This window comes from Thunnus thynnus, chromosome 4 (assembly GCF_963924715.1).
Source record: "Thunnus thynnus chromosome 4, fThuThy2.1, whole genome shotgun sequence".
NCBI classification, from domain to species: Eukaryota; Metazoa; Chordata; class Actinopteri; order Scombriformes; family Scombridae; genus Thunnus; species Thunnus thynnus.
The window spans coordinates 37,074,474-37,101,182 of NC_089520.1; the positions used below are offsets into that span (position 1 = coordinate 37,074,474).

The 26,709-nt window shown below is 38.9% G+C and overlaps 1 protein-coding gene across 1 annotated transcript; it reads right to left on the reverse strand.

Moving 5' to 3' along the window:
* Positions 1–172: 172 nt before the first annotated feature.
* apobec2a (apolipoprotein B mRNA editing enzyme, catalytic polypeptide-like 2a) lies at positions 173–26,709 on the reverse strand. Its single transcript, XM_067588520.1, has 4 exons — positions 26,290–26,709; positions 9,779–10,003; positions 7,872–8,180; positions 173–1,279 (listed from the first exon to the last, which is right to left on the reverse strand). The coding sequence occupies exons 1-3, from the start codon at positions 26,517–26,519 to the stop codon at positions 7,877–7,879; spliced, it is 759 nt and encodes a 252-aa protein (XP_067444621.1). The 5' UTR covers positions 26,520–26,709; the 3' UTR covers positions 173–1,279; positions 7,872–7,876.

Sequence of the window (26,709 nt, forward strand, 5' to 3'; positions counted from 1 at the left end):
TGCTGCTTGCAGCTTGAATTTGTATTTGTGATTAGAGAGTCTGATGAGGAAGTCTGTTTTGATGAAGAAAAGAATAACAAATGGAGTTGTGATTGATTTAGTCAGCTGCTGAAAGACTGATGAAAGATCTGCTGATGTGTTGTGAAGTGTGCATACAAGAAACAGCAACAGATTATTGTAATCAGTTTATTACTGAAAGAACAGAATAGACAGGAGGCAGAAGGCAAATACAGATACATTATTTGGATCTGATGCACTCTAAAAAGGAAAGGCTGAATTAGCCGCAAAGCCCCAGGAGCCCAGAAAGCTTCAACTTCAGTGTGTGTCAGTTGGATTCCAATAGTTTATTTAATCTATTCATTTTATAAATGTATTTGACAAAATGCACTACAATCAAATTAAACTATAAGGGTTCTTCTTGTTGAGAAGCCAACTAGGTTGCCAGTAGAGGCCAATGGGTTTCTTTTTGTCCCAGAGTTCCCTAACAGGTTCGTCTGGTCATGTGAAACAAATGTGAATGGCATTTATTGGACAGTTTTTCACAATGTGCATGAATTGCGAGCAGAAATGCCTCAGTCTAAAGGTGTAATACTGTTTTTCTAATCATTGCTTTCTCACACAGTTCTAATCTCAACACAATGCATATCAAAGCCAATTAGCCAAAGCCATTATGCTGGTTTTGAGAAGCCCAAGTACGCTAGCTAAAGTAGTCCCATTGAAACCAGGATACTGTGGCACGTGGCACCTTATCCAGGTCTCTCATCACTTTTATCACTGGATGGAAAAGCCAAGTCCAGCTGAGAGTGGTAAATCCAGGTTCAGAGTCCAGGTTTCTTTTTTCACTACATAAACAACATATGATGAATATGAACAAGACTTTCTGTCTTTTTTTCTGTCATTTACCTCCTCAAACTGAAAACATTGTAGCACCTCATAAAAATCATTGTGTGCAAAAAAATGTGCAAACAATCAAAACAAAAAGAAAACATACTTAACACAGACTGTAAACCACTAATGTCTGATACCAGAACAAACCATGATAGGAAGGCAGATGTGGGGATCGCTGCCAGATGTCGTTGGGAGGTTTTTTCACCATAATACAGGAAATGTGATTACAGTATTCATTCACACACTAAAGTAAAGGCAACACACACAGACTGGCACACACAGGTATTCCACTAGCAATGATTCATATGCTCTATGATTGTGTCACTATGTATGAATCATGGGTAAGAAGTAATGGTGATGATTGAAGATGCACAAATTCCCAACTGGATTCCTGTGTCAACACAAAGAGAGAAAGAGAGAGAGAGTTTTGAGTTTTTAAGATACTTATGTACATTTATTACAGTGCACTGGTGAATGCCCTACTTAATAACTGCAAACACATGATGTTAATATATCAGAAAAACACATTTCATCATTATCATTAAAAGATAAAAGCACATTTAATGAACCAAATATTTTTAAAAGTGACCATGTCTTTCTTTTTTTGAGTAATACTTCAGCATTATATGTGCTTTCACTGCATTCTTGAGTATGATTAAAGAATCATGTCTTGACCTCTTTCTATTCTTGCCCTCTGCTAAGGTAGATGGTTAGTTTTCCCTTTCTAAAAAGGGAGTTAATTAAACGACCCTTTTTTCTTGTTTGTGTTGCCATGAGAAAAAAAAGAAAACATGTTCACTACTGTAAAATATTCTCCAAAAGATCCAAATACATTAAATAATGGGAAAAATCTACATAAAAACAACACAATTTATACATGTGTCTGAGACTGTTGGGTGACAAGAATTCACTGCAGTAATCCCATGATCACCAGTGCAGTTCCAACAGTTTATGCTTATATAACATGCTCAAAGTAGATTTTACTTCAGATGGTACCCTGAAATGTTCTCTTATAAGATTTTATTTGTTAATAACACTGACACATTATAAAAAGTCACAGAAAACAGTCCAAATCAATGGTTGTAGCCTGCCCAGTGGATCTCTTCCAGAAGCATCCTTTAAAACATCAGTAACATCTTTTCTACCACACAGAGGAATTGGATATCCAACTTTTGCACCACTGCCACCACAATGTCCATTTTACCTCTAGCCAGTTCTGAGCGGTGACTACACCATGCTGTGTAGCAAGATCCCAGGCTGACCAGAGACATCCAGGTCCCCTTTTTAATTAGACTGGAGCCTAATTGACTGCCACTCTGCAGTTCTCCCGTGATTAGTAGTAAAATTTCTTTAATATTAGATCATTTTTCAATTTTGAAATATGAGCCTCAATGTTTCCAGTTTATCATTATTGTTTACAATCTAGACAGTCAATTCTGATGGCTATTAACACTAATAAAGGAGTCATAAACTTTGTTATAAGTTTAAGCTACCTGGTTTATGTTACAGATTATGTGCCTTTATGTATACTGTTGTAAGTTCAAATTGATATGTGTATAGCATTTCCTTATATCACTAAATTAGAAATTGAAAATAGAAATAGAAGGCTTTTTTGTCATTGTATTGTAGATAATACGAAATTAGGAGTGCTGCTCCTGGTTGGTGCATTAAAAAACACGGTACAACTTAGTCTCACACAACCACACAGCACAAGTCCTAAGATAAATAAATAAAGATATATATAAAATGGAAAAACGTATCAATGAAAATAGGTGTCGGTATTCAAATATTTGAATAATAAACTCTCAATGCCCTACTCTTTTGTTTTTTAAATACTTTGGTTATAAGGATTTTATCGAAATCTGATACAAAAGTACCAGTTCAAGGTCACATTCTGTATACTGAAATATAGTGGCAGAAAAAAACATAAACAAACAAACAAACAAAAACAATAAAAAAAGATGACAATGTACAATAAAGTAAAATAACCCAACAAAAGAAAAGTACAAAACGAAAACAAACAACAAAGACAAGTGGGCAATATCATATGAGAAGTATGAAAATCAGGAGGAATGAAGTATGGTGGTTTTCAAATTGATTGAGCAGGGCTTAATCTTATTGACTATGGGACAGCAGGTAGTTGAATCTTTTCTTTAATGTGATTCAGGAAGGGATTCTATGTTTTATTAAAGGTCTTTATAGAACTTCTCAACGAATACTTTATTTTCTCTAATTTAAAAAAATAGACTGCATCTGGTATCCAGTGTGCAATGGTAGGTGGATGTGCTTCTTTCCATCTAAGTAGTATTAAGTGCTTGGAAAGCAAGATGACAAAGACGACACTGTCGGCCTCTGCCTTTGTTAGTTTGAGTGTGTCTGGAGGAGCACCAAAGATAGCTATGAATGGGCACAGAGAAATGGATTTGTTCAGGCACTCTGAACAATGTCACAAATGACCTCCTGACTGCAACAGACAAAGGACTTGTCTCTGTATTTGTCTTGTTAGATCTTAGTGCTGCATTTGACACAATTGATCATCAAATCCTATTACAGAGACAGGAACATTTAATTGGCATTAAAGGAACTGCATTGAGCTGGTTTAAGTCCTATTTATCAGATTGTTTGTACATGTTAATGATGAATCCTTCATGAAAGCAAAAGTTGGACACAGAGTTCCACAAGGTTCTGTTCTTGGACCAATACTTTGTATATGCTTCCTTTGGGTAATATTATTCGGAAACACTTAAATTTATACATACATAAATTTTCATTGCTATGCAGATGATACCCAAATATATTTATCAATGATGCCAGATGAAACCAATCAGTTATCTAGACTCCAGGCATGCCTTGGGGACATAAAGACCTGGATAACCTGCAATTTTCTGCTACTGAACTCAGACAAAACTGAATTTATTGTGCTTGGCCCTAAACACCTTAGAAACACATTATCTTATGATATAGCTACTCTAGATGGTATTACCCTGGCCTCCAGCACCACCGTAAGGAATCTGGGAGTTCTTTTTGATAAGGATGTCCTCCAACTCCCACAAATTTCAAAGACTGCCTTTTTTCAATTGCAAAAATCAGGCACATCCTGTATCAAGAAGATGCAGAAAAAATAGTCCACGCATTTGTTACTTCTAGGCTGGATTATTGCAAATCATTATTATCAGGCTGCCTTAACAAGTGGTCAAAATACATATGTTTTAGCATCAAAATGCCATTTTCCCAAGTCCTTCTAAAAACCTTTTCCCACGTGACCTGACAGGTTTCTGCATGATGACATTGCATGTGTGTGCATGCAAGTATCTGATGTTGTTTTTGTATGTATTGTTTTTTGTTGTGTTTCTGAGATGAACACAATTTTGAAATGTAAATGAAACCTGAAGGTTTGAGTTGACTAATAGTTTAAAACAGAGAAAGAGAGAAGTTTTATCACAAAGACTGTGTTTTGCTGTCTCAATCAGCAGATTGACAGCACCTTCGGGTGTCTGCATTTTTTCACCTTCAGCTCTACTGAGTTATGCCCTAAGCAGTGTTCGAACTCTCAATCTTTGTATCTTAAAGGAACTCTAATGGAGCACAATCTTAAACCACTGGACTACACATACATGCTTTCTGTGAGAGGAAAAGATGTGTTTAACATGCATATCAAGCCACATTTCAGGTGATAATATTAGAGAGCACTCAAGTCTAATTGAATTATGGTACATGATAAAGATGTAAAGTGACTTTGTACATGAGAGCAATGTTATGAGGAGCATTTCAGTGAGCAGGTATTGAACACAGAACTTTGTCATCTAATGGGGAAAGCTGATCATGAGAACAGTGTTCCAAAACACTGAGCCAACAGACATTCCTTAAAATGGGAGAAAAAAGTTCCGCTTTTGTTGAGGAAAATTTAAAAAAAACTAGAGCTTGGAGCTCAGAGATTTGTACATCATTAGTGAAAGCAAGACTAGCTTACTATGAGAATGAATGATATATATAAAAAGTGTTTGAAGGAAGAGAGGATCTGTAAGTTAAAGGAGCTGGAGTAAGAGGAGACACACATCCTGCAGATAGTATTGCAGTCAATGAGAGCAGGACAGGGACTCCCTATCAATTAAGGTTTAGATCTCAAAAACTATATGTCCTATGTGAAATGTATTTACATTTTAAGAGAGAAGAGGCTTGTGGCAACATACTGAGACAAAATATGTGCTTGAGGAGTTAAAACTGTGGGAGTGAGACCTGAACATTTTAAAGTTTTTATGGCCTCTGTAGGATAAGGGACGTCTGAGCAGTTGAGTGTCAAAGTGACAAAGGCTCCAACTTAGTTGGACAATTCCTCCCATAGACCACCATTATAAATGTTAATACTTTAAAAAATTATATAAAATCACTGTAAGATGTTACAATAAAGTACAATACAAGCAAACATCTGCTGAATGAGCTGCACAGAGCTTACTTTAACATTATTACCTAAAATGTGGATTGATATGCTTGTTAAACACATCTTTTCCTGTGCTAAACAGGATGGGTGAGTAGTACAGTGGTTTAAGCTCATGTCACTTATGAACTTCTTTTTAGATCCAAAGGTTGTGAGCTCGAGCCCTGCTTAGGGCAGAACTCAGTAGAGTTGAAGGATGAAGGAGTACAGGTGATGTCAATCTGCTAAATGAAACTGCTACTGATAAATTTCATGCAATTGACAGACTAAACACCAAAATCTGGCCTGACATTGCTGTATGACATGTTAGCTCAGTGCATAGCATGTCTGTCTTACAAACATGAGGGTGTAGGTTCAGTTCCACCCATTGCTGATTTTAATCTTGGTAGATTTTTCAATAGTGTTCAGCTTCCAGTTATGCAGTCTAAATCCACTTTCAGCAATCACACGCAGTTTCTACAGAAACTGCATTTTCTAGTTAATTTTAATGTTTTAAAAAATTATATAAAATCACTGAAACATTTTACATTTCAGAAAAATACAAGCACACATCTGCTGAATGAGCTGCACAGATTGACAGTTGAATGTTTTTTTTAGTACAAAGTATGCAGCAGTTGAAAAGATTAATTAAAGACAACCGAATTGCAGAAATATCATGTTATAAAGTTACTTTAACGCCCTCTTTGGGGAGAATTTTATGAAATGTAAGACATTTCTATAATGTCACCTTGTGTACAATATTCCCAAATTTGGTTGCAATCCAAATTAGTATTGAGTTATGGCCCATTAAGTGCATTAGCCCACGCCTTCAAAAGTTTGCTAAGCAATTACAGACAAAACGTAGGTGATATCCAAAAACAATGAATGTGTGTGTGTGTGTGTGTGTGTGTGTGTGTGTGTGTGTAGGTGTGTGTGTGTGTCCTTTAAAACTAATAGAAGTTGGACTGAAAGTAATATTTGGCTGGAATCATCCTTTAAATCTATAAAAAGTTAGACAAAGAGCAGTGTTTGCATGGAATAAACCTTTAAACCTATAAGTAGTTAGAAAGTCATTTTTGGGTGGAATAACCCTTTAAACCTACAAAACGTTAGAAAGGAGTATTTGGTGGAATACACCTTTTACTATAAAAAATTAGACAGAAAGCAGTATTTGGGTGGAATTAACCTTCAAACCTATAATCAGTTAGACAGAAAGCAGTATTTGGTTGGAATACACCTTTAAACCTATAAGTAGTTGGACAGAAAGCAGTATTTGGATGGAATAACCCTTTAAAACTATTTAAAGTTAGACAGAAACAGAACACTAATGTAAAAATCTGAGAAAGGCTGAACATTTCATGAAGCTTGAACTGTGATTGTGTAAAAGCCTTAAAAGATATCAAAAAGCTGAATACAATTTTAATAGCTGAAAGTCTTGTGACCCGTTTAAAACTGAATTGAAGTCTCTGGCTGAAAGTGTATGGAAGTAGTTGAATGTCAAAGTGGAGTGAGTTGAAGAGGATTTGAACATTCCATCCATTCATTTCAATGGCAAAATTTTTTTGAAAAAAGCTGCTTCGCAGCTCTCACACAAATTCAAAAAACTCAAAACATTTAGAGGTCAGGACTCGAGTATACTTAGACAACTCAAACACACAAACTTCCTAGCAGCACTTCTAGCAGTACCTGCAGACAGTGAATCCACATCAGCAACAGAGGGAGGAGGACAGAGGACAGGATGAGTGACTGACAGTGACTGATTTCTGTGTTCTTCATTCTTTTCTATTTTGATTCCATGAATATCATTTATTTTATTGACATTTCAGATTTGTTTCGTGTGCAATATCATTAAGTTTATATAGTGACTTTGCAGTTGTAAACCTTGCTGCATTGCTGCTCTAGAAATAATATTTAGTCATATTTATCCTGTTCTGAATTCATTATTTTTAAAAATAATTAAAAACAAAACAGTTCTTCAGTGACAAAAAAAGAACCAAAAGGAGTATCGATAAAGAACCAGATGAATAAGGAGTATTAATAAGATAAAGATAAAATTCTTACAATACCTATCCCTACAGCTGGCTAGTGGCTACATCCTGACTATGAGAGGATGAGAAAATAAGAGTTCATTTTACTTTATGTGATTATTATTTTCTATGACGCACAGTGTGATCACTCAAGAAAATGTGAAGGATTACCTCAGGATATTGTGCTTACTTCATCAATGAGCATATTTGTTTCACTTTTCCTCTTGCAAATGTCTGGGTGTACTGTGAACCTAAATATTGTAATGATAATGGTCCGAAATGCTGTGAAAATGCATAGTTTGCAAAATAAAATAGGAATATAAATAAGACATTATACCCACATTATAAAAAAAAACATCAGATATGGGGCAACTGGTGGTTAAGTTGCACACCATGTAATTGCAGTGTCCCCAGTTCATTTCTGTCAGGGACATTTGTTGTTGTCATACTATCTGTCTCTCTCCACATTTTCTGTCCGTATCTCTACTGTCTCTATCAAAAGCTAAATCCCAAAAAAAGCAAGTGTTTGCTTTCACACTTACTGTGGTCACTCTAGAATGTCAGCCAACTTCTCATGGTAATACTCATAGTTTTCTTTGCAGTCTTCCCAAAGGTTCAGAGGTTGTTCCTCATTCTCCACAAACGTGTCCCAGGTGTAGGAGAAGTCCAGGGGCTTCATCACCCTCAGCTTACAACCAGCAGTGTGCAGGGCCTTCAGCCCTATCTGGATCTCTGCTTCCTCCCACTCAAACAGACGAGCAGCAAAGATGCTCAGCCTGATGTTTTTCCTGGTTTTCAACACTTCAGCTATCTTTGCTGCACAAGCAGAACAGGGACTGGAGGACACATACCTAAAAGGAAGGTGGCAGAATGGAGATTGTTTTTCTTTTTTTTTGTATTTTCAAAAACAACCCATTATGAAACAGTTGTATAAGTTTTTCTGTGGCTCTGAAGGAGCTTTGTCAAGTCTGAGAGAATCTCAGCATGGGAATGGAAAAAATACATTTCACCAAAAGGGTGAGGAGTTTAAAAATGTGGAGAAAAACTATATTAAAAAATATAAATATAAATACTATCGTATTGCTTTATGGGACATGTAGAACTCAGGGCTTTTGGAGCTTGAACCATACTAAAGACTAAAAATCTTGTCCTCTGCTGCTTTGATTTGGACCATGTCCTCTGCTGCTTTGATTTGGACCATTTTTTAATAACTGTCCCCCAACTTTATTGAAGCACAATACTAAATCCCTGGAGTACCAACCTCTGATAGGTAACGCTGATTTAGTTACCTATCAGAGTTTGGTGTCTTAAGATGAAAAGATATTCTGCCCACCCCTTATGGTTACATTTCACATATCTAAAAACTACATCTGCCTAAATTAAAACAAAACATCAGACTTAAATACTGAAGACGGACTGAAGACCCTACCCTTAACCACATGGTTATTATTGTAACCATGACAACAGAGGTCCCCTTACCTCAGCGAAGTCAATTTTTTATCAATCAACTTTTATTTATATAGCGCCAAATCACAACACAGGCACAGACAACAATGTCGTCCTGCCTTTTACTGCTAAATCGGCATCAAATCAGAAAATGCTTCTGTGTGTCATTCTGGAGTGCATGGACCAACTACGTATTTTGACATTTAATTCTGAGGACTTGTTGCATATGTGATATTGCATGCAAAATGTTACTGTAAGGGAAATTACACTTTGTTGCATTGTTATAAACATCAGGGCATTTTAATTCCTGATCAATGTCCTTTTAATGCATAATGTACATGGTATTGGAAGAGACTGTTAACACCAATTTGACATTTTGTATTAAGAGACATTGAGTCAACATATATTATTATGCTAAGCATTTTAGAACTGAAAGAGCTATTGCCAATTATTTGAGGAATAATTGTTTGTTACATTCATACTGGACTCCATGACTGTCATCCAAACATTTAAATTTCAGAGGTTACTTCACAATAGTTTCTGGAGCTCCAGGTCACTGGATGCACAGCCCTCCAATACCCGGCATAGGGCAACAGCAATATCCAACAGTTTAAACCAAAAACTTAGCCCTGTTTAAACAAAAAATATTTGGTTTTCTGCTCATCAGATAAAATCAAAAAAACATAAAACTACTGTATTGCAATTGTATGTACATCAGAGCCATAATATGTTTGATATGCATGTATGGCTATACATAAGTTAGATAGATATTTTCTTTTAAATTTTTTGTCAGTTACAGTTGAAATTATGTTTGAACATAAGAGTGTGGTTGTGAATGTTTGACCAGAGCTCCAAAATACATATTAGCCTCATTTGTGCATTTAAGAGCAGAGCTTCCTGCAAACTGGAGGAAATTGCATGTCTATACAAACATAAGTAACAAATTTAATTTGCCACATTCTCTATGCCACATACCATCTGGCAGTTTAAGAGAGTTATATACCAGGTGACTGTGTATTTGAGTGCAGAGTCATAGTCCGACAGGCACTGTGTGAAGAAAGCTTCCTCAGCATGAGACCCAGTGTGCTCATCCTCCAGACAGCCCCTCAGCAGTCCATCAGCTGTGTTCCCTTTATCCACCAAGTAACACAGGAAGGTCTTGTTGCGGCCTGAGGAGTATTCCACATTCTTGAATTGAAACCTAAAGACAAAAGGATCAATCCGGTCCCTGTGTAAAACAAAATAAATGGAAGAAAAATTGGCATCTTACAGTTTTCACTGGTAAGTGGCAAATGTGAAAGGTTTAAGAGAATTTGTGTCTTCACCAATTTGCCTTTCCCCACAAGGCAAAAAACGCTAATTTGACCTCAAATCACAATGCCTTAAAGGATAAGTTCACAATTTTTCCTGTCTGTCTTAAAACAACAGTCAGGTGCTCAACTGAAAGAGGTTTTCCTTGCTGTAATCCTTCCTCATGTTCATACTGACCATCAGAAGATCTCCTTCAAATATGTTTTTTTAGGGGGCAAAAATCCACAATGTGTCTATACATCCATTTGTGTAAAAATGCATTTAAAAGTTTATTTCAGCAGTCTGATTTAGTTATATCAAGTGGATACCTGCCACATTTTCAGTCTTTTTATCATCAAATTCCCTCTTTGTGTTTTCTCGGACAGTGTGTCCCCGTTGAGCTGCAGTGGTAGTAACAAAAAGAGGGACTTTGGCACTAAAAAGACTAACATTGAAAGATATCTACTTGATTTGACTTTTTTGGATGGCTGAAGCTTCATATTAGCTTCAGATAAACTTTTAAATACATTTTTGCACAGACGGTAGCTTGTGCATTTTGTCCCCCATCACTGACATTGTAAGTGCATTATGAAGGAAGGGGTGTTCTAATGGTCAATATGAACAGGAGGAATGGTTATGACAGGAAAAAACCTATTTTAATGTTCATTTGGTCACCTGACTGTTGTTTTAAGACCGTCAGAGAAATTCATCCAGATTAAAGGTTCACAATTTTTCAAGACTGTTGCCTTTATATGCAGATCTCTGTCCAGTATTATCTTCTGTTGCAGATGGCAGTGTAACATCACCTATTGCAGGCTATAATATTCTCTCCTCTAATATCTCTGTGACTGTCACCTTCTTGACTGCCTCTCATATTAGTCTTGGACCACTTTGCTGTAGCAAGGGTTTTTTTTAGCATCTATGTCAGCCATTACTGGTATTGATAAATTTGTAATATTCAGTTCAATTCAAAGGGGCTTTACTGGCATGAAGTCGTCAAGAACAATGTTGCCAAAAAAGTTTGTTAATTTGTTAAAATATTTGGACAGTATACAATATCAGTAATTATTATATTGTGTGTACTGATTTCCAACAGCAGGACTTCATGTTAAAAATTCTTCTCTTTACTCTTAGGGAACATTTTTGGGAATTGAGCTTGCCTTCCAGTGGAGCGGAACACCTAGCCCTATATGGCGACTGGGGGCATCAATAATGTTAATTATGAAATCTAACAAATGCACAAATTTAAGTCCAGTGAAGAGAGGACAGAATCTGACTTCCAAAAATGTTCTTGCATGAGGCTCAATGTGTTCTGACAAAGGAAGCTATTATTTCAAGGTTAAAGAAGAGAAGTTGCTGCTGAATCCAAATATATCCCTTCCAGACTTGCAGACTGAGCCCTCATGGACTATTGCTATACATACTTTGACATGTTCACGGTCATCACATCAAGTCTGTGAGGGCACTGGGACTCAAGGGGATAAAATGTGGACCTGGCTGCAGACAAGATGGTGGAATTCAGCCATGGATATCACGTGGCCACCTGGGCGAATGTGGCTTTTTTCATGGTTTTAATGAGGCATCTACCCCGGAGGAGTAGAACCCTACTGAGTTTGTGCCGGTTTATTAGGGCCCGAGCAACTAGCGGTGTGAAGGCCCTCTTGAAACTGAAGGAATTATTATTAAGGCCCAAGCATCGAATAGTGTGAAGTCCCTCTTGTATTTGAAGGAATTGTTATTATTATCATTGTTATTAATATTAGTATTCCATAAGAATTGCATTTTTGGGGATAAACATGCTCGAAAACTTATGAAATTTTGCATGTGTCAGAAGTTGTATATTTGAAAATGTATATTTTATGGGTCTGGCAAAATTACTTGAAGGTGCCCCATAGAAAATTTCATATTAAAGCCCTCACCTTTAAATTTGATGTAGAATTTTTTCCCCCAACAGGAAGTCAGCCATTTTGTATTTTGCGTGTCAATTTTCATTTAATAGGCTCATCTTTGAGGCCTTTAGGAAAAACTCACAAAACTTTACAAGCGTGTTTGAACTAGAAAGGGTTTCAATTTCACATTGAAAATGGGCTTGGGTGTGGTATGTCGGCTCTATAGTGCCCCCTAATTAGTTTTAGAATTTTTGAGATGCAAGGAGTTCTCGAGAATTCACAAAACTTTGCACATACATCAGGACTCCATTGGAGCAATACACTGAATGTGGACACATTTGGACTCACATTGGAGCAAAATATGGCATTTGGATTTGAAAAGACCCATTTGGCAACAAGGTGTCCCAGATGGCAAAAGGTTTCCCATTTGTACGGAGTCAGAGCCAGAACTTCGATCTGGACATGAAAAGACCCATTTGGGACGAAGTTGACCGAAATGGCAAACTGTTTCCAATTTGGTCGCAATTTCACCTAGTACTTTGATCTGGACATGTAAAGTCCGATTCAGCACTAAGTTGACCCAAATTGCAAAAGGTCTGTTTGTCAAAGAGTACAACAGAGCCTCCCGTTGGAATTAACACTCCAGCACACCTGCACCTAAAATGGCAAAAAGGTCAACTCAGACTGCTGAAGCCTCACATAAGCTTCAGATAAACTTTTAAATACAGTTTTGCACAAAATGACTGTGTGGACACACTGTGGATATTGGCCCTTATCATTTACATTGAAAGCACATTTGAAGGGGATCTTTTAATAGCCAGTATGAACAGGAGGAATTATTACAGCAAGGAAGACCTCTTTCAGTGGGTACCTGACTGGGTACCTGGGCACCATCTGGGTACCTGACTGTTGTTTTAAGACAGACTTGAAAAACTGTGAACCTGTCCTTTAAGCCACTCGAGGACAAGCTCTGTCTCCATCCAACCCTTTTCCTGGGCATGGACAATGATGCCAGCACCGTCGTGTTTTATAATCACATATGGCAGGAGCTTGGTTCCGTCTGCTAGGCATGCTAACATGACAGTGACACAACCTTCTCACTTCCAGTTGACTTAACAATTTTTCACCTTTTTGTGGACAGTCACAGACGCTGGCATGTCAAAAAACACAGGGGTCTGAACGTTTCCAGTTTGGTCCAGTGGATATTTTTTTCTTAAGTTTATCACATACCGCTGGAAAGCCAATAGTTTTTACACTGACATCTGAGGGCAAACGCTGGGCCAGAGTGGTTCTGCATTCAAGGGATATTTCATTTCGGAGCATCATTTTCTTGCACAAGCCAAGGCTAGGTTTGAACTTGGCTGTTGGTATGTTGTATGGTACTACTTAATTAAATAAAGATTAAAGTTTTGTTTTTTTTTAAAATTCAGCTGCTTGGCAATTTCCTGTGTTTTCAGGTGAATAACAGCTCTGGAAATATGCATTCCTTCATTACATTTCTCAGTCATATAATCATGCACTCTCCTGGCAAGGTCTTGGAAGCGGCCACATTTGGAACCACAGAAAGCTTATCTCTCACTGTTAGCATCTTTTTCTTTTTGGGCTCACCATTTTCTGGCATCCAGTGACACTATTTCCTGGCTGCTTGGTAGTTGTTTAACAGCTGTGCCTCATTGATCACCATGGCTTTAAAATAACTTTTTCTCAAACCTTGATTACTTGCTATACTCTTGACATTTGTTTTTCAAAAACATCTCTGTCTCTCCATGTCATCAATCACTCATGACTGCACTGAAGCTGTTAAATGATGGTGTTGTCTTATATTTGGGCCAACTGATACAACTGCATTTTTTACCAGACTGTGAAACTGCTCAATCTGCAGACAGCCGCCCAAAGATGTTCATGCTCTAACCTTGGTAAACATGGCGGCACGCAGCAGTGCAATGGCTTCTCTAGCTCCTGGTGATAAGTTTACTTTCAGCATCTCTTTTTTGAGTAAGTGTGCGGTAAGGTATAGTTCGTCAAAACTTTTGAACATTAACAACAATTGGGCTGCCACACTTACACCGAAGCTCAGAGCAGCGTTAGGCAGACTGCAGCTCCTGAGGACAGTGGACTGGCATAGCACAGTACAGTGGCTCAGAGGCAAGAGGAAGCGTTGTGCACAAAACCAGAAAAGGGGCAAGCAGGCCTTTCTATTAGCCAAGCCAAAAGCAAACATGAACAGGCCAGCAATTCCATCACTCTTCCCAGCCAACATTTGCTCACTGGACATTGACTACTGAATTAGACTATGCATCTAGCGAGAGATGAGGAACTGTATGTACTTCTCCTGACAGAAACCTGGCTAAATAGCAACATGCCAGACTCTGCTTTTCAGATCAACGGGCTGCTACTCTTCCAAGCAGACCAAAACCAAAACCACCATACAGAAGTGGGCCACTTCAGGCAATAATACGGCACTGCTGACCTTCTTCTGACCCGGATAAAATGGATGTGAGCCTGAAGTGGCCTACATGTAAAATAACAAATATGGCCCAAATATCCCAAAACAAATGTGGGCCATTTTTGGCAAAGGTGTGGTGCTCTCTGCAATGTGTAAACTGGATGTGACCCTAAGGTTGCCTATTTGATACATAGTGAATATGGCCGAAATATCACAAAACAAATGTGGGCCACCTTTGGCAAAGATCTGGCCTAGTCAACAATAGTTAATGTGGGTGTAAACCAAAAGTGGCCCACATATGGTGCAGCAAATGTGGCCCGGTTATCTTAGAACATACCTAGGCCAGTTCTGACAAAGATACAGCACAGTAAGCAGTGGCTTGACTTTATGTGAACCTAAAGTGGCCGACATATGATATGGCAAATATGGCCTAAATACTATACAACAAATTTGGCCCACATTTGGCAATTATATGGCACAGTCAGCACTGGCTGTCATAGTGTGAGCCTAATGTGGCCCACATTTGAAATAGTAAATATGGTCCAAATATTGCTGAACATTATCGGGCCACTTTAGGTAAAGATGTGGCACAATTGGTACTGGCTTATCTGAATGTGAGCCTAAAATGGCCCACATATAACAAACAGGAACAGACCGCCTAAGTTCCATCATTCCACACGATATGTGAGCCAGATGAGGATATGGAATGTGGGCCCAATCAGGGCCAGAATAAAAATGAACTGTGGTCCAGATGTGGGCCAGATCTGGTTTATTTGTTTAGTTTTTGGTTTACATGTGGCATTGCTATGGTTCGCTTGTGGCCCGGATCTGGCAAACAGGAGTGGACCGCCCAAGTGCCATCATTCCATGCAGTATGTGGGCCACATGAAAGTGTCGGGTGTGGGCCGGATATGGGCCACAGCAATTTTGCTATCTGGGACAGGACGTCAGAAAAATTACCTGCACCTGGGTAATTTAGGCCTCACTATTTGGTGGCTTCTTTGTGAACCTCTCACTCTTCTCTTCCTTCCAGGCTTCCACCAGCCAGATGGGTTAGAGTTTTGTTTGTTTGAACCCATCACATACTTTTGTTGACAAATGTCATTTTAGAGGCTTTATTGTGTGCGATTCCCTTCTTTTGTCGCTGACTCTGAGCCAGTTCATGACATTACATCCCTCTGAATGCTAACGCTAGTGATGCGCTCATGGAGCTTCATGATAACATCTGCTCACTCCAAAACAAGCGCCTGGAGGCATTTTACTTGATTATGGATGATTTCAACCACATCAACTTGATGGATATTCTACCAAAGTTTTACCAGCACATCACCATTGCAACCCGAGGAAACAAAATGCTTCTCCAACCAAATTTCCATCATGCTGGTTCCTGCCTTCCATCCTGTGCTTAAGTCCAGCAAACCAACACAAAAGATCATCACTGTATGGCCTAGTGACACTGCCTCTATGTTCCAAGACTATTTTGAATGTACTGACTGGCAGATCTTCAGAGAGGCAGCAATACCCATTGGAGATGTGGACCTGGGGAAGTATGCATCATTCGTCAACAACTACATCAGTAAGAGTGTCGACAATGTTACCACTACCAGAACAATCACCATCCACCCCAACCAGAAATCCTGGCTGAACGCAGAGGTCAATTCTCTTCTGAAAGCCCGGGACTTTGTGTTCAGGTCTGTTGATGCATCTGCATTCTCTGAGCATCACTCAAGAGCATCACTGACTACAACAAAAAAGATGCAGAATGCCGCAGGGCTCTTCCTGATGCCCTCAACACCTTTTATGCTGGTTTTGAGGATTCTAGTACCTCTCCTAGCACCAGGAAGAATACATGAAGAACCACTTCACTGCTTACACCATCTCATCTGTGGTTCACCTGGCCCTCACTCACTTGGAGAACAAGACCTCTTACATCAGACTGCTCTTCTTGGACTTTAGCTTTGCATTCAATACCATAATCCCACAAACTCTGATGAACAAACTGTTATTACTTGGACTGAGCTCATCCTTAATCGACTGAGTACTGGACTTTTTAACAAATAGGCTCCAGTCTGTTAGTATCCACAACATCTCATCCCCCATTATCCTTAACACTGGTTCCCCACAGGAGTGCATCCTGAGCCCCCTGCTGTACACCCTACTGACCTATAACTGCTCAGCCAAGTATCCGAGCAATAGTATTGTCAAGTTTGCAGATGATGCTGCAGTGGTGGGAGTGATGAGTTCAGGCAGGAGATGGAACAACAGGAGGTTTGATGCAGAGCAGACAATTTCTGCATCAACATGAAGAAAACAAAGGAGATGATTGTGGACTTCAGGAAGGGTGGCAACACCCCCCCTCCCATCTACATTGGAGGAGCAGCTGTTGAGGCGGTCTTTAGCTTCAAATACCTGGGGGTGCACATCACTGACAACCCCACCTGGAGCAACAACACAGTCAGCATAGTAAAGAAGGCCCACCCATGCCTCTACTTCCTAAGGGGGTTGAGGCACGCTGGCCTTGCCATCTCAGCCCTTACTTCCTTCTACAGGTGTGTGGTAGAGAGTGTCCTCACTTGTGAGGTACGTGTGGTACGGCAACTGCTCTGCTGCAAGGCACTGCAGCAGGTAGCAGGTAGTCTGCACAGACAATTATTGACAACAGCCTACGTATTTACATCAGCAGGTGCAGGAATAATCCTTCTTGCATCATGAAGGACTCCACCCACCCTGCAAATGGACTGTTTGCACCCCTCCTCTCAAGCAGGAGATTGCACAGCATCAGGGCCAGAATCACCATGCTAAAGAACAGCTTCTTCCCAGCAACTGTGAGACTGATAAACTCTGCATCACATAGAATTGCTGTGCCACACTAAGAATTAGATTTTTAACTGCTGTACCTCATTGTTTAACTGCTGCACCTTACTGAGTGATGCTGCTTATTACCACTGTTAATGGGTGTGTGCAATTGAGGCCACTTGGCTAACTGTTTATCTCCCCTCACACTTATTCATATTTATACATTTATTGACTATTTATTATAATGTGTTTATCGTGTGAATCTTCTGATTTTATTGTTTTATTATTGCTATTTTCTGAACCGGGGCCTGAGTACCTAATTTTGTCTCCTTTCATGTACCAACATGTTGGTACATGATGAATCACAATAAACTTCCTTGAATCCTTGAATCCTTGAATTCTATGTCAGAAATCCAACCGATTGTTTGAGAGCAAGATCATTGATTGTTAAGGTAAGTCTAGCAGAACTTCTTCAGCATGTTTGTTTTTTCTTTTCAAATACCGTCATATACCATATTCCTCAGTGAAATGTTGGGAAGGTATTGTGGTATGAAAAAACATATACCACTCAAGTCCTGTTGTAGGTGCAGGTTGTAAAATCTAATAAGATTTGATAAGGGATTCCAAAGGATTCAGATTTGATAAGTGGATTTGATACTGGTTTCGGATTTGATAAAATGCTATCAAAACCTATCCCCATTAACAATTTGGCATAGGCCCTGTTTACACCTGGTATTAACAGCCGTTTCAGGTGATCTGTTCACAAGTGGACAGCTCTAAATACAGGTGTGAACACACCCAAGATGCATTGAGGACGCATTGAGATCTGATCACTCAGACCACAGGTGGTCTGGGCCTCAAATCAAAACAACTAGCTAGCTGTCAACTGCTACCTGCTGTTACCAATATTCCAAAGGAGATACAGCACTAAAGAAGCTAACAGAAGAGGTTTTTTTTGTAATGTAATCCACACATGCTGGAGCCTCTCTATGCACCCTGGATTCAAGAAGTGATGGCATATGACTGGGGGTCACTCATGGGAATGGGGAGATGGTCAGCTCACCCCCCTGCCGACTCTGCTACCAGGCCAGTCCAGGTTTTCAAATGTAAACATCAGATTAAACATCAAGTAAGACCATCTGTACATCCATCTCAACATCTAAGGAAACGGTCCTGGCCACATGGATCTTCTGGGGTTCCTAACCGGGCTTAAGAGGAGCTTCTGCCCTCTTGCCACTGGGATCCTGAATGGGATTGCTACATAAGACTGTCATCCAAGGCCGTTTATCCTACCACAGAGCAGCATGCCTGTCAAAAATTGCATCAAGTTCAAAGCAGTGTTTCGTCAGCATCAACACCTGGGTGGTGTTTCATGGAGTGCTTTTTGGACTAGCTGACGCTCCTACAATGAGTTTTCATTATAACTTAGGGAGAATAGCAGGTCTCCTCTTCATGCTGATCCTGCTCTCTGGAGATGTTCAGCTAAATCCTGGACCAGTGACCCCTGGAGTGCTGCAGAACTTTGATGCTGATTTGTGCCCAAGTGTGTCTGGGACTCCTCTGGTGCCGGTGACAAATGAGCAGCAACTTTCTGAGCCGGGCTTCTCCCTCAACAGACTAAACAAGGCATGATGTCTCAATGAATAACTTTTCACTACTGGGCTGTGGAAGTCTTGATGGGTCCAGTGTCTCTCTTACAAAACCTGCTGCTGACACCACTGTGTGTCAAAAGTCTTATGTCTTATGGGACCCGAAGCTGAAACCGAAGGGGCTATTTAGTGGACATTTTAACATCAGAAGCATTACCGCAAAGAGCAATCAGCTAACTCATCTTGTGTCTGACTCAAATCTGGACTTTCTCTGTCTGACTGACACATGGTTGAACGAGTGTGTTCACGGTGCCCGGATACCAATGTTTCAGAAGAGACAGACCTGATGGAAAAAGAGGAGGGGTGCTTTTTTATTTGAGAGACAACATCAAATCTGAACATATGGCTTACAATGCGGGTAACACATCAGAGTATGTTGGGATAAAAATAATGTTATCCCAACAAAGGTCTTTTAACATCATAGGTGTCTATAGGCCCCCTTCTGCAGATGGCACTTTCTATGATCAACTCACAGAAGTCTTAAAAGAGTCTTAAAGGAGAATTATTACTTATGGGTGATTTTAATGTGAACAGGAGGAATAAAACTAAAAATGATCACAAAGTAATTCCAGCTAGAACAACTACTAAAATGCCCAACTAGGATTGCAAAATGCTCCAGTACACAAATTGATCTGATATTTACTAACAAACCAGAAAGAATAACTAAAAGTTATAATTTAATCACTGGCTTATCTAACCCTATGTGAGAGAAAACTGACTAAAAGTAGATTTAAGACCACAGCAACTAAGACAATGATCCTTCAGTGCATACCCAGAGCTAAGCAAGAAGAATTTATCAATGAAATTAACAGCTTGAACTGGGATGATGTACTGTCCTCTGATGATCTGGACTATAGCTGTGATACTTTTACTCACAGAATCAACTCTGTAAGGGAAAGACTTAATGTGAGGATACAGATAAAATCTAAAAATAAAAACAATTTACTGTGGTTTAATGAAAATTTGTGGAAACTAATGAAATCTAGAGATGCACTAAGGAAGGCACTTAAAACTAGAAGAGACACTGACATGCTGACCTATAAAGGTTTAAAGTACAAAGTTTTCCAAGAGCTAAGAATAAGCCAAAAGGCAACAGTAAATTGATCTGGAAAAACATTGATAATCTCACAAGGAGGGACCCAAAATTTTAAACTCAAAGTACAGGGAAAGTTAATTGAAGATCATCTTACTGTTGCTACTATCTTTAATAATTTTTTTCTTGAGTCTGTATATGAGTTAGGAAAAAAGATCACAAAAAGGAAACTGGATATTGTTCCTATAGATGCTACAGGCCAGGTTTTCGAGCTGGTAGAGACTAATGAGTTACAAGTAAACAAAATCATCAGCTTCTTAAAAAGCTCCAAAAGAAGAGATGCTTTCCAATTTGACACCATGTTTGTCAAATCACACAAAGATATTTTAACGCTAATAGGATACAATGTGTTAAAGTTGGTGACACACTGTCCAGTAACATGAAGTGCACAATGGGTGTTCCACAAGGGTCAGTGTTAGGTCCCCTGTTATTTAGCCTATATATTAATGATCTCCCTCAACAGTGTCATGATGTAGAACTACAGATGTATGCAGATGACACCGTTGTGTACACACATGCAAAAACAGCTGAGAGTTAGCAGAGTTAGCTGCTGCTAAGCTAACAATTGCACTTGTAAGGATCACACATTGGCTTGATCAATCATGTCTGAGTCTAAATGTAAACAAGACAAAAGGTATGTTTTTCTCTAAAACTATGGTACAGCCTCCTAACACTGATATTTTCATCAAAGGTGAAAAAATTGACATCATTACTGATTTTAAATATCTTGGTGTGACACTGGATCCAAATTTGAACTTTAAGAAACATGTTTAAAAAACGGTTAAAACCATAAAGTACAACTTGGCAAATTTTAGACATATTAGAAACTGTCTCTCTTCGGATGCAACCAAGATATTTATGCATGCTATGATTCTTTCCCATATGTCTTATTGCATCACATGTTGGGGGCAGGCTAGAGAAACAGCCATAAAACCTCTTGAGTCCTTACAAACAAACTCTAAAAACTCTGGACAAAAAGCCAATGCATGCAGAAATACAGTTTACTGAGCTTTGAGAATTTTAGATTATTCTCAAATTTGTGCCTAGTTTATAAAATTTTAAATGGTTTGGCCCCTCCTCCACTATGAGACTTTGTGTACACGTGTTCAGTAAGTTCTAGATCCTCCAGAATATTGTCTATACAAAATTGTACCATACCATTTCGTCGCACTGCATTTGGGTAGTCAGCTCTCTCTGTGAAAGCCACAACTCAGTGGAATGCACTACCTGATGATGTGAAGAACTGTAGTTCAATCAATACATTCAAGACCAAATTAAAAAATCTACTAAAGACCAATCAGCTGTGTGACCACTGAGTCTAAACTCCATCTATGGTCTTCTCATTAGTGCAGACAGTCTTGCTTTTGATTTGACAAATTTACATAATTAATTTCTAATTGACATTGTGGGTGTATGTGATATGCTTATGTGTGTAGCTTTGTATTTTGTATTTTGTATGGTGTGTTCTGTGTGTTTTTTGTGGGGGACTGCGGATGCAAGTTAGCTTTGAGCTAACTCAGGTACAGTGCATCTTTTATGTTTAAAACTGCACACTGTCCCAATCAATAAATAAATACAATCTGAAAAAAATACAATCTATTTTCCGGCAGAATAGGCACTGAGAGTGCATCGCTGCCTCCTGGTGCGTGAACCCATCCAAAGCTGTCTTCAACTTGTTTGAGGATAGGATAAAGAAATTCATTATTTTGTTTTGCCATTTTTCATGTGAATTAAAAAAAAATGTAATTCACTTCCTGTTTTTTCCCTGTTTTTCTCATTCCCCTGACCCATTTTCCTCATCAAATTGACAATTGGAATATAAATTAAGCCATTATTCTTTCCCTTGTCTGTCAGAAAAAAATTTCGGAAGCTAAATGTTGCTGGATAGTTTCCTCTGACCTGTCAAGTTGATAACAACACTTTTTAGTTTTGGTGCACTGCTCGCCATAATGAGCTCAGGATTTATCAAGAGGACCAAACAGTTTCACTGTATGAACCTGGACTGTGTGTGTAACAGCTGACCTATTGGATGTATAGAAGAACACAAAAAATTAACTAACATTAGATCCCGACCGATGCTGTTGACGTGTCGGAGATTTAAATAATCAGCGAAGTTACGCTGCTGTGCCTCGTGCATAAATGCCCACAGCATCACTCAATGGAGAGAAGCAGCTGCAGGGAGATTGCTGCATGTAACTCTATATTTGTTAAATATATATAAATAGATATGTTCAGACATGGCGCTAGAGCAAATCAACAGGATGGGCATTTAATTTTCGTGAGGGGGCACACAATGTGTTGTATATTTGTTTATCCTGTTATCAAACAAATTGATCACAACTTTGGACAGAGGGTACCCCCGGTCCTCCCAACAGTTAAAAACAACAATGAATTTGGTTTCTGAAAACGGAAATGGTATGCGTGTTTATTTGCACATAGAGTGGGTAAGTGAGATCCAATCACAAGTGGTCAAGACGCATGTGGAGAGGCATGTTAACACCAGGTGCAAACAGATTATATCAAGCTGTCCACCTGTGATCGGATCACCCAAGACAGATGTTACTGCCAGGTGTAAACAGGGCCATAGTGAAGTTCGTTGGGCACTTGCAAGGTTAGAAAGAACAGCATTTATTTACCACTTGCATTAATTGGGAAATAGTTGTCAATGACATACAATATAGGCCTGTAGTAGTTACTTGGCTAACCATGCGTTTAAATAGATAATATAATCTGACATAGATGTTATAATCACAGCACCTGTTTTTGTTGTCTGCATATGGCAAACATGAAGGATAGTAAGTCGAGTGTCAGTTTCAAACTTGTGCTGTCAGGGTGGGGGCAGCATGGCAAGAGAGGCAAATCTAATTTTACACCATCTGGATGGCTGACACTGGAATTCCACAGCATTATTATTAGCCCAGTTTTTGTGTGACCCAGCTCTGCAGTAGGGAAGGCAATGTCTTTTTACTGTAGTCAAATATGATGTGTTAAACCTTTGGAACTGCAATCAAAACATATTTCATTGTGTGGAAAAATGTTATGAGATCAAATGCTGATCAATTGAGCCCACTGCTATTAACCTCTTAAATTCCCCAAGGACTCCAGCATCCTTGGCTGACATTACTTTCTTTCAGAGGCTGCAGCAGGTTTTAAAGCTAGAGTGATGATTCTGGTATCATATGAAACTAGAAGACCTAAGTCATCCATTGGTGTCAACCATGTCATGATAGCTTGTCGGGAAGGGGGTTAATAGTGCTCCAAAGCTAGATAAATTTTGGTGAGGGAAAAACGAGCATGGCCATTTTCAAAGGGGTCCTCTGACCTCTCACCTCAAGATATCTGAATGAAAATGGGTTCTATAGGTACCCATGAGTCTCCCCTTTACAGACATGTCCGCTTTATGCTGATCCAATGCAGTTTCAGGCAAAAATCATGCAGTTTTTCTGCAAGCAGTATAAATGTGTTATTTTCACTTATTCTAAAAATGGTATATTTGAATATTTCTGCATATTGGGGTCACTAAACAGTCTCGGAATTGTATAAATTTGGTATGACTGGAAAGCTGAGACCATTGTGTATTTAATGAGCCCAATTGTATTCATGTGTGATGATGTTAGTCCCCAGAGAAGCCATAGTAGCCATTGCATTGTGAAACTTGACCTCACTGTATAAAATGACCTATTGTGACCTCTAGGATAATCACAGCCTCATGAAACTTTACAAACACAAACTAGAGATCTGGGGCATTCCTAGATATATTGACAATAAGGGAGTTTCTGAGCAATTTCCAGAACAAAAGTTCCATCCAATTGCTGAAAAATGCAATTCTCACAGAAATCTCAATGTCAAAAGTTTTTGATACTAAATCACAGCATGAATTTTTCTATGGTGTTCCTCAAGGTCTTGGTGTCTTAATGTGGTATTTTGGAGGGATTTTTGACCATTTTTATCAATTCTTGAGTGGTCAAAAATTGTTTTGTCAATAAATAAGGAAAGAAATAATTGGTGGGCATAAACAGATTAATAAATAGATTAAGTTAACTCCTTGTTCCAAATATAGGGACATCACTTTGAATAACAACTAATGGTTGCAAAAAAGAGCCCATGCCTCACAAGCTAAATAGTTAGATCAGACAATACAAGTCCACTGGAATAGTTACCTATGCACAGTCCAAGCATCCCCTTTCCGCTGGTGTGGTAGTCTGTTACATCTAGTAATCTATATTACATATCTGCCCACTGGTAATACTACAACAAGAATCTTAAAAGCCAGAGATGAGACATGGTCTCAAAAGACAGAAGCAAATCTCCTAACGTGAACTCTGTTATACCAGGACATGTCTCAAGCCAGAGAGTGTACAGCTTCCACTACTATAGAACCAAAGAGGGGAAGGCAGAACTGAAAATGAGACCAGCAAAAGGTTCCCGCTGACCCATAATCTGTCTCAGCAGGGCTAAAGAGAAATTGAAACTGTCCTGCTGTAGAGAAAACCTTTAGAAGCCAAACAGTTACAATGTGCAGTGTGTACAAAGTGTAAAAACAATGTACAAAGTGCAAAATCAACCAGGAATTTATGTCCAAGAATTTCAGGATAACAGTGTTGGAGGAGAATAGGGATGATCATCACTGTGTGAGATTGTATTGTCAATATTTTAAACCTTAAGGGATTTCTATCATCTCTGAACAAGACTAGTACTTTTTTTAAATTAATCATTTGTCATCACTTTTGTGTTCTGTCTCTCTGTTTGCTGTCTCACCTGTGGACTCCAGTGTGCTCAGCTGTGCTGCATTATGCACATATATACACTCATACATTTGATATGTTTGACTTAGAATGATGTATATCCATAATGCTGACTTCCCTCACAGTGCACAGTGCATAGCAGCCATGTCTCCATAGATTAATGGAACTGAACCAAATCAAAAAGCAGAATTTCTTGTGCTGATCAACATCATTTTAGCAGTCTATTTCCCAAATTTTGACTTCATACTGCAGTATGACTAAAGCACTGAGTAGTGGAAGTCATTACTCTGAAACAGAATAAAAATATTAAGCATCTGTTTTAACTGTATTTAGCTTATAAAGACAGTTTAATAACTTAGAATTGAAGTAACTCTCTGTTGTTTTCTTTCTTCCTCGTCCTTTTTCTCTTTTTTTGCGCTCTGCTGCACCCGAAAGCATAACGTAAAGCTGCTAGCCTATATGTTGCTGCTGCTAACATACAAGCATGATCTCCACTGAACCGGAATTACTTTTCCCCACACATTGGGGCTAACATTGTGTATGTTTTAAAAAATTAATGAATAAATGAATATATAAACATTGAAATCAGATTTTTATAGTTTTAAAATATTTTAAAATATATGTTAAACATTATTTAATTCAAGTGGTTGATGTTCTTTACCCCTCAGTCTGGGCCCCCTAGTGGCAATGAGGCCCTAGGCATGTGCCTAGAATGCCTCTGCGTATATCCAGCCTTAACTCCATGACTAGGAGTTTTCTTTCCACCTCATAAAGCTGCTTTTCTTACTAAAAATGTTCCAGTGAAGATAAGTTTTTGTATGGCTTCTGTTTTTGAAGGACCTCTTTCCTCTTGCTGAGTGATAGTCAAACAGCAGTGTAGGTTAGTAAATTTTTTATCCAATTCTAATTGAGGTTAGAAGTAGGTCTGAATCTACACTGGACATTTTGGGTTCTATTTTCATGAACTCTGCAGCGCAGCATGACTCACAGTCAAGTGCTCCATGCCCAGTGTGGCACGGGAATGCCAAACGCACTTTTGATAATTTGGTGGCCAGGCTTGCCAGGCACACTTGGATATGGGGTAGGATCCGAAAGATTACATTATCATCACAGTCACTTCTTTCATCCCCTTTAAACATTTATTGGCTTTTACTGGGAGTTGGAATCCTGTGAGGAGTTTTCCTCAGAGCAAACTTGTTGCCTGGGACATGCAAAGTTTCAAACATTAAATTGTTATTATAGATATAACAAAAGGTAAGTTTATCATATTAGTTTCTGTAAAGCACTTGGCTGACATTTAAGATTCACATCAGCACTCCTAAATGTCAGGTGGTTCACTCAGGTCAACTATGTGCTTCTCAGAGTCAGCATGTGGGATCTGTGGATCCTCTCTACTGCTCACTGGTGTGATCAGAGAATCAGATTTCAGACAAAGTAAACGCATCATTAGCCAAACCATAGACAAGACCAAAGACAAACTGTGTCAATAAAGGAAATGTACAATGATAATGAGGTAACTCAGCCATGGATAGCCTTAGCTCTGTCTATTAAACAGTTACATTAATCAACTTGTCTATGCATGAAATAGTTGATGATATGGACCTACCCTGCGATGATTTCAAATGGAGGTAGTTCCACTGGCTCAAGCTGAAAATCTCCATTCTGACCATTAGCTACTGTACCATTGGTGGCTACCACTTCAGCTGATGGTACCTCTCCATTATCCACTGCTCTCTTTCCATCATTCTTCACTTCCTTTGCATCCTTGGTCATTTCAGCTGCCTCTTTTTCTTTTCTCTCTTTTCTTCTCATTAGCATATGACTTTTGTCAGCCATGATTAAAGAATGACTTTGTCTAGAGAATGCGTGGGTTCAGCAAATCTTTGTAAAAAATAAATATGGTTATAGAAAATAAGACAAGATGAATTACAGAAGACCTGGGACAATAAATGACTGAACAGAGAGAACAGAAAGGAAGAGAGACAGAGTCAGGAGGGAGGAGCTGAATGGTAGAGAGCAGAGGGGA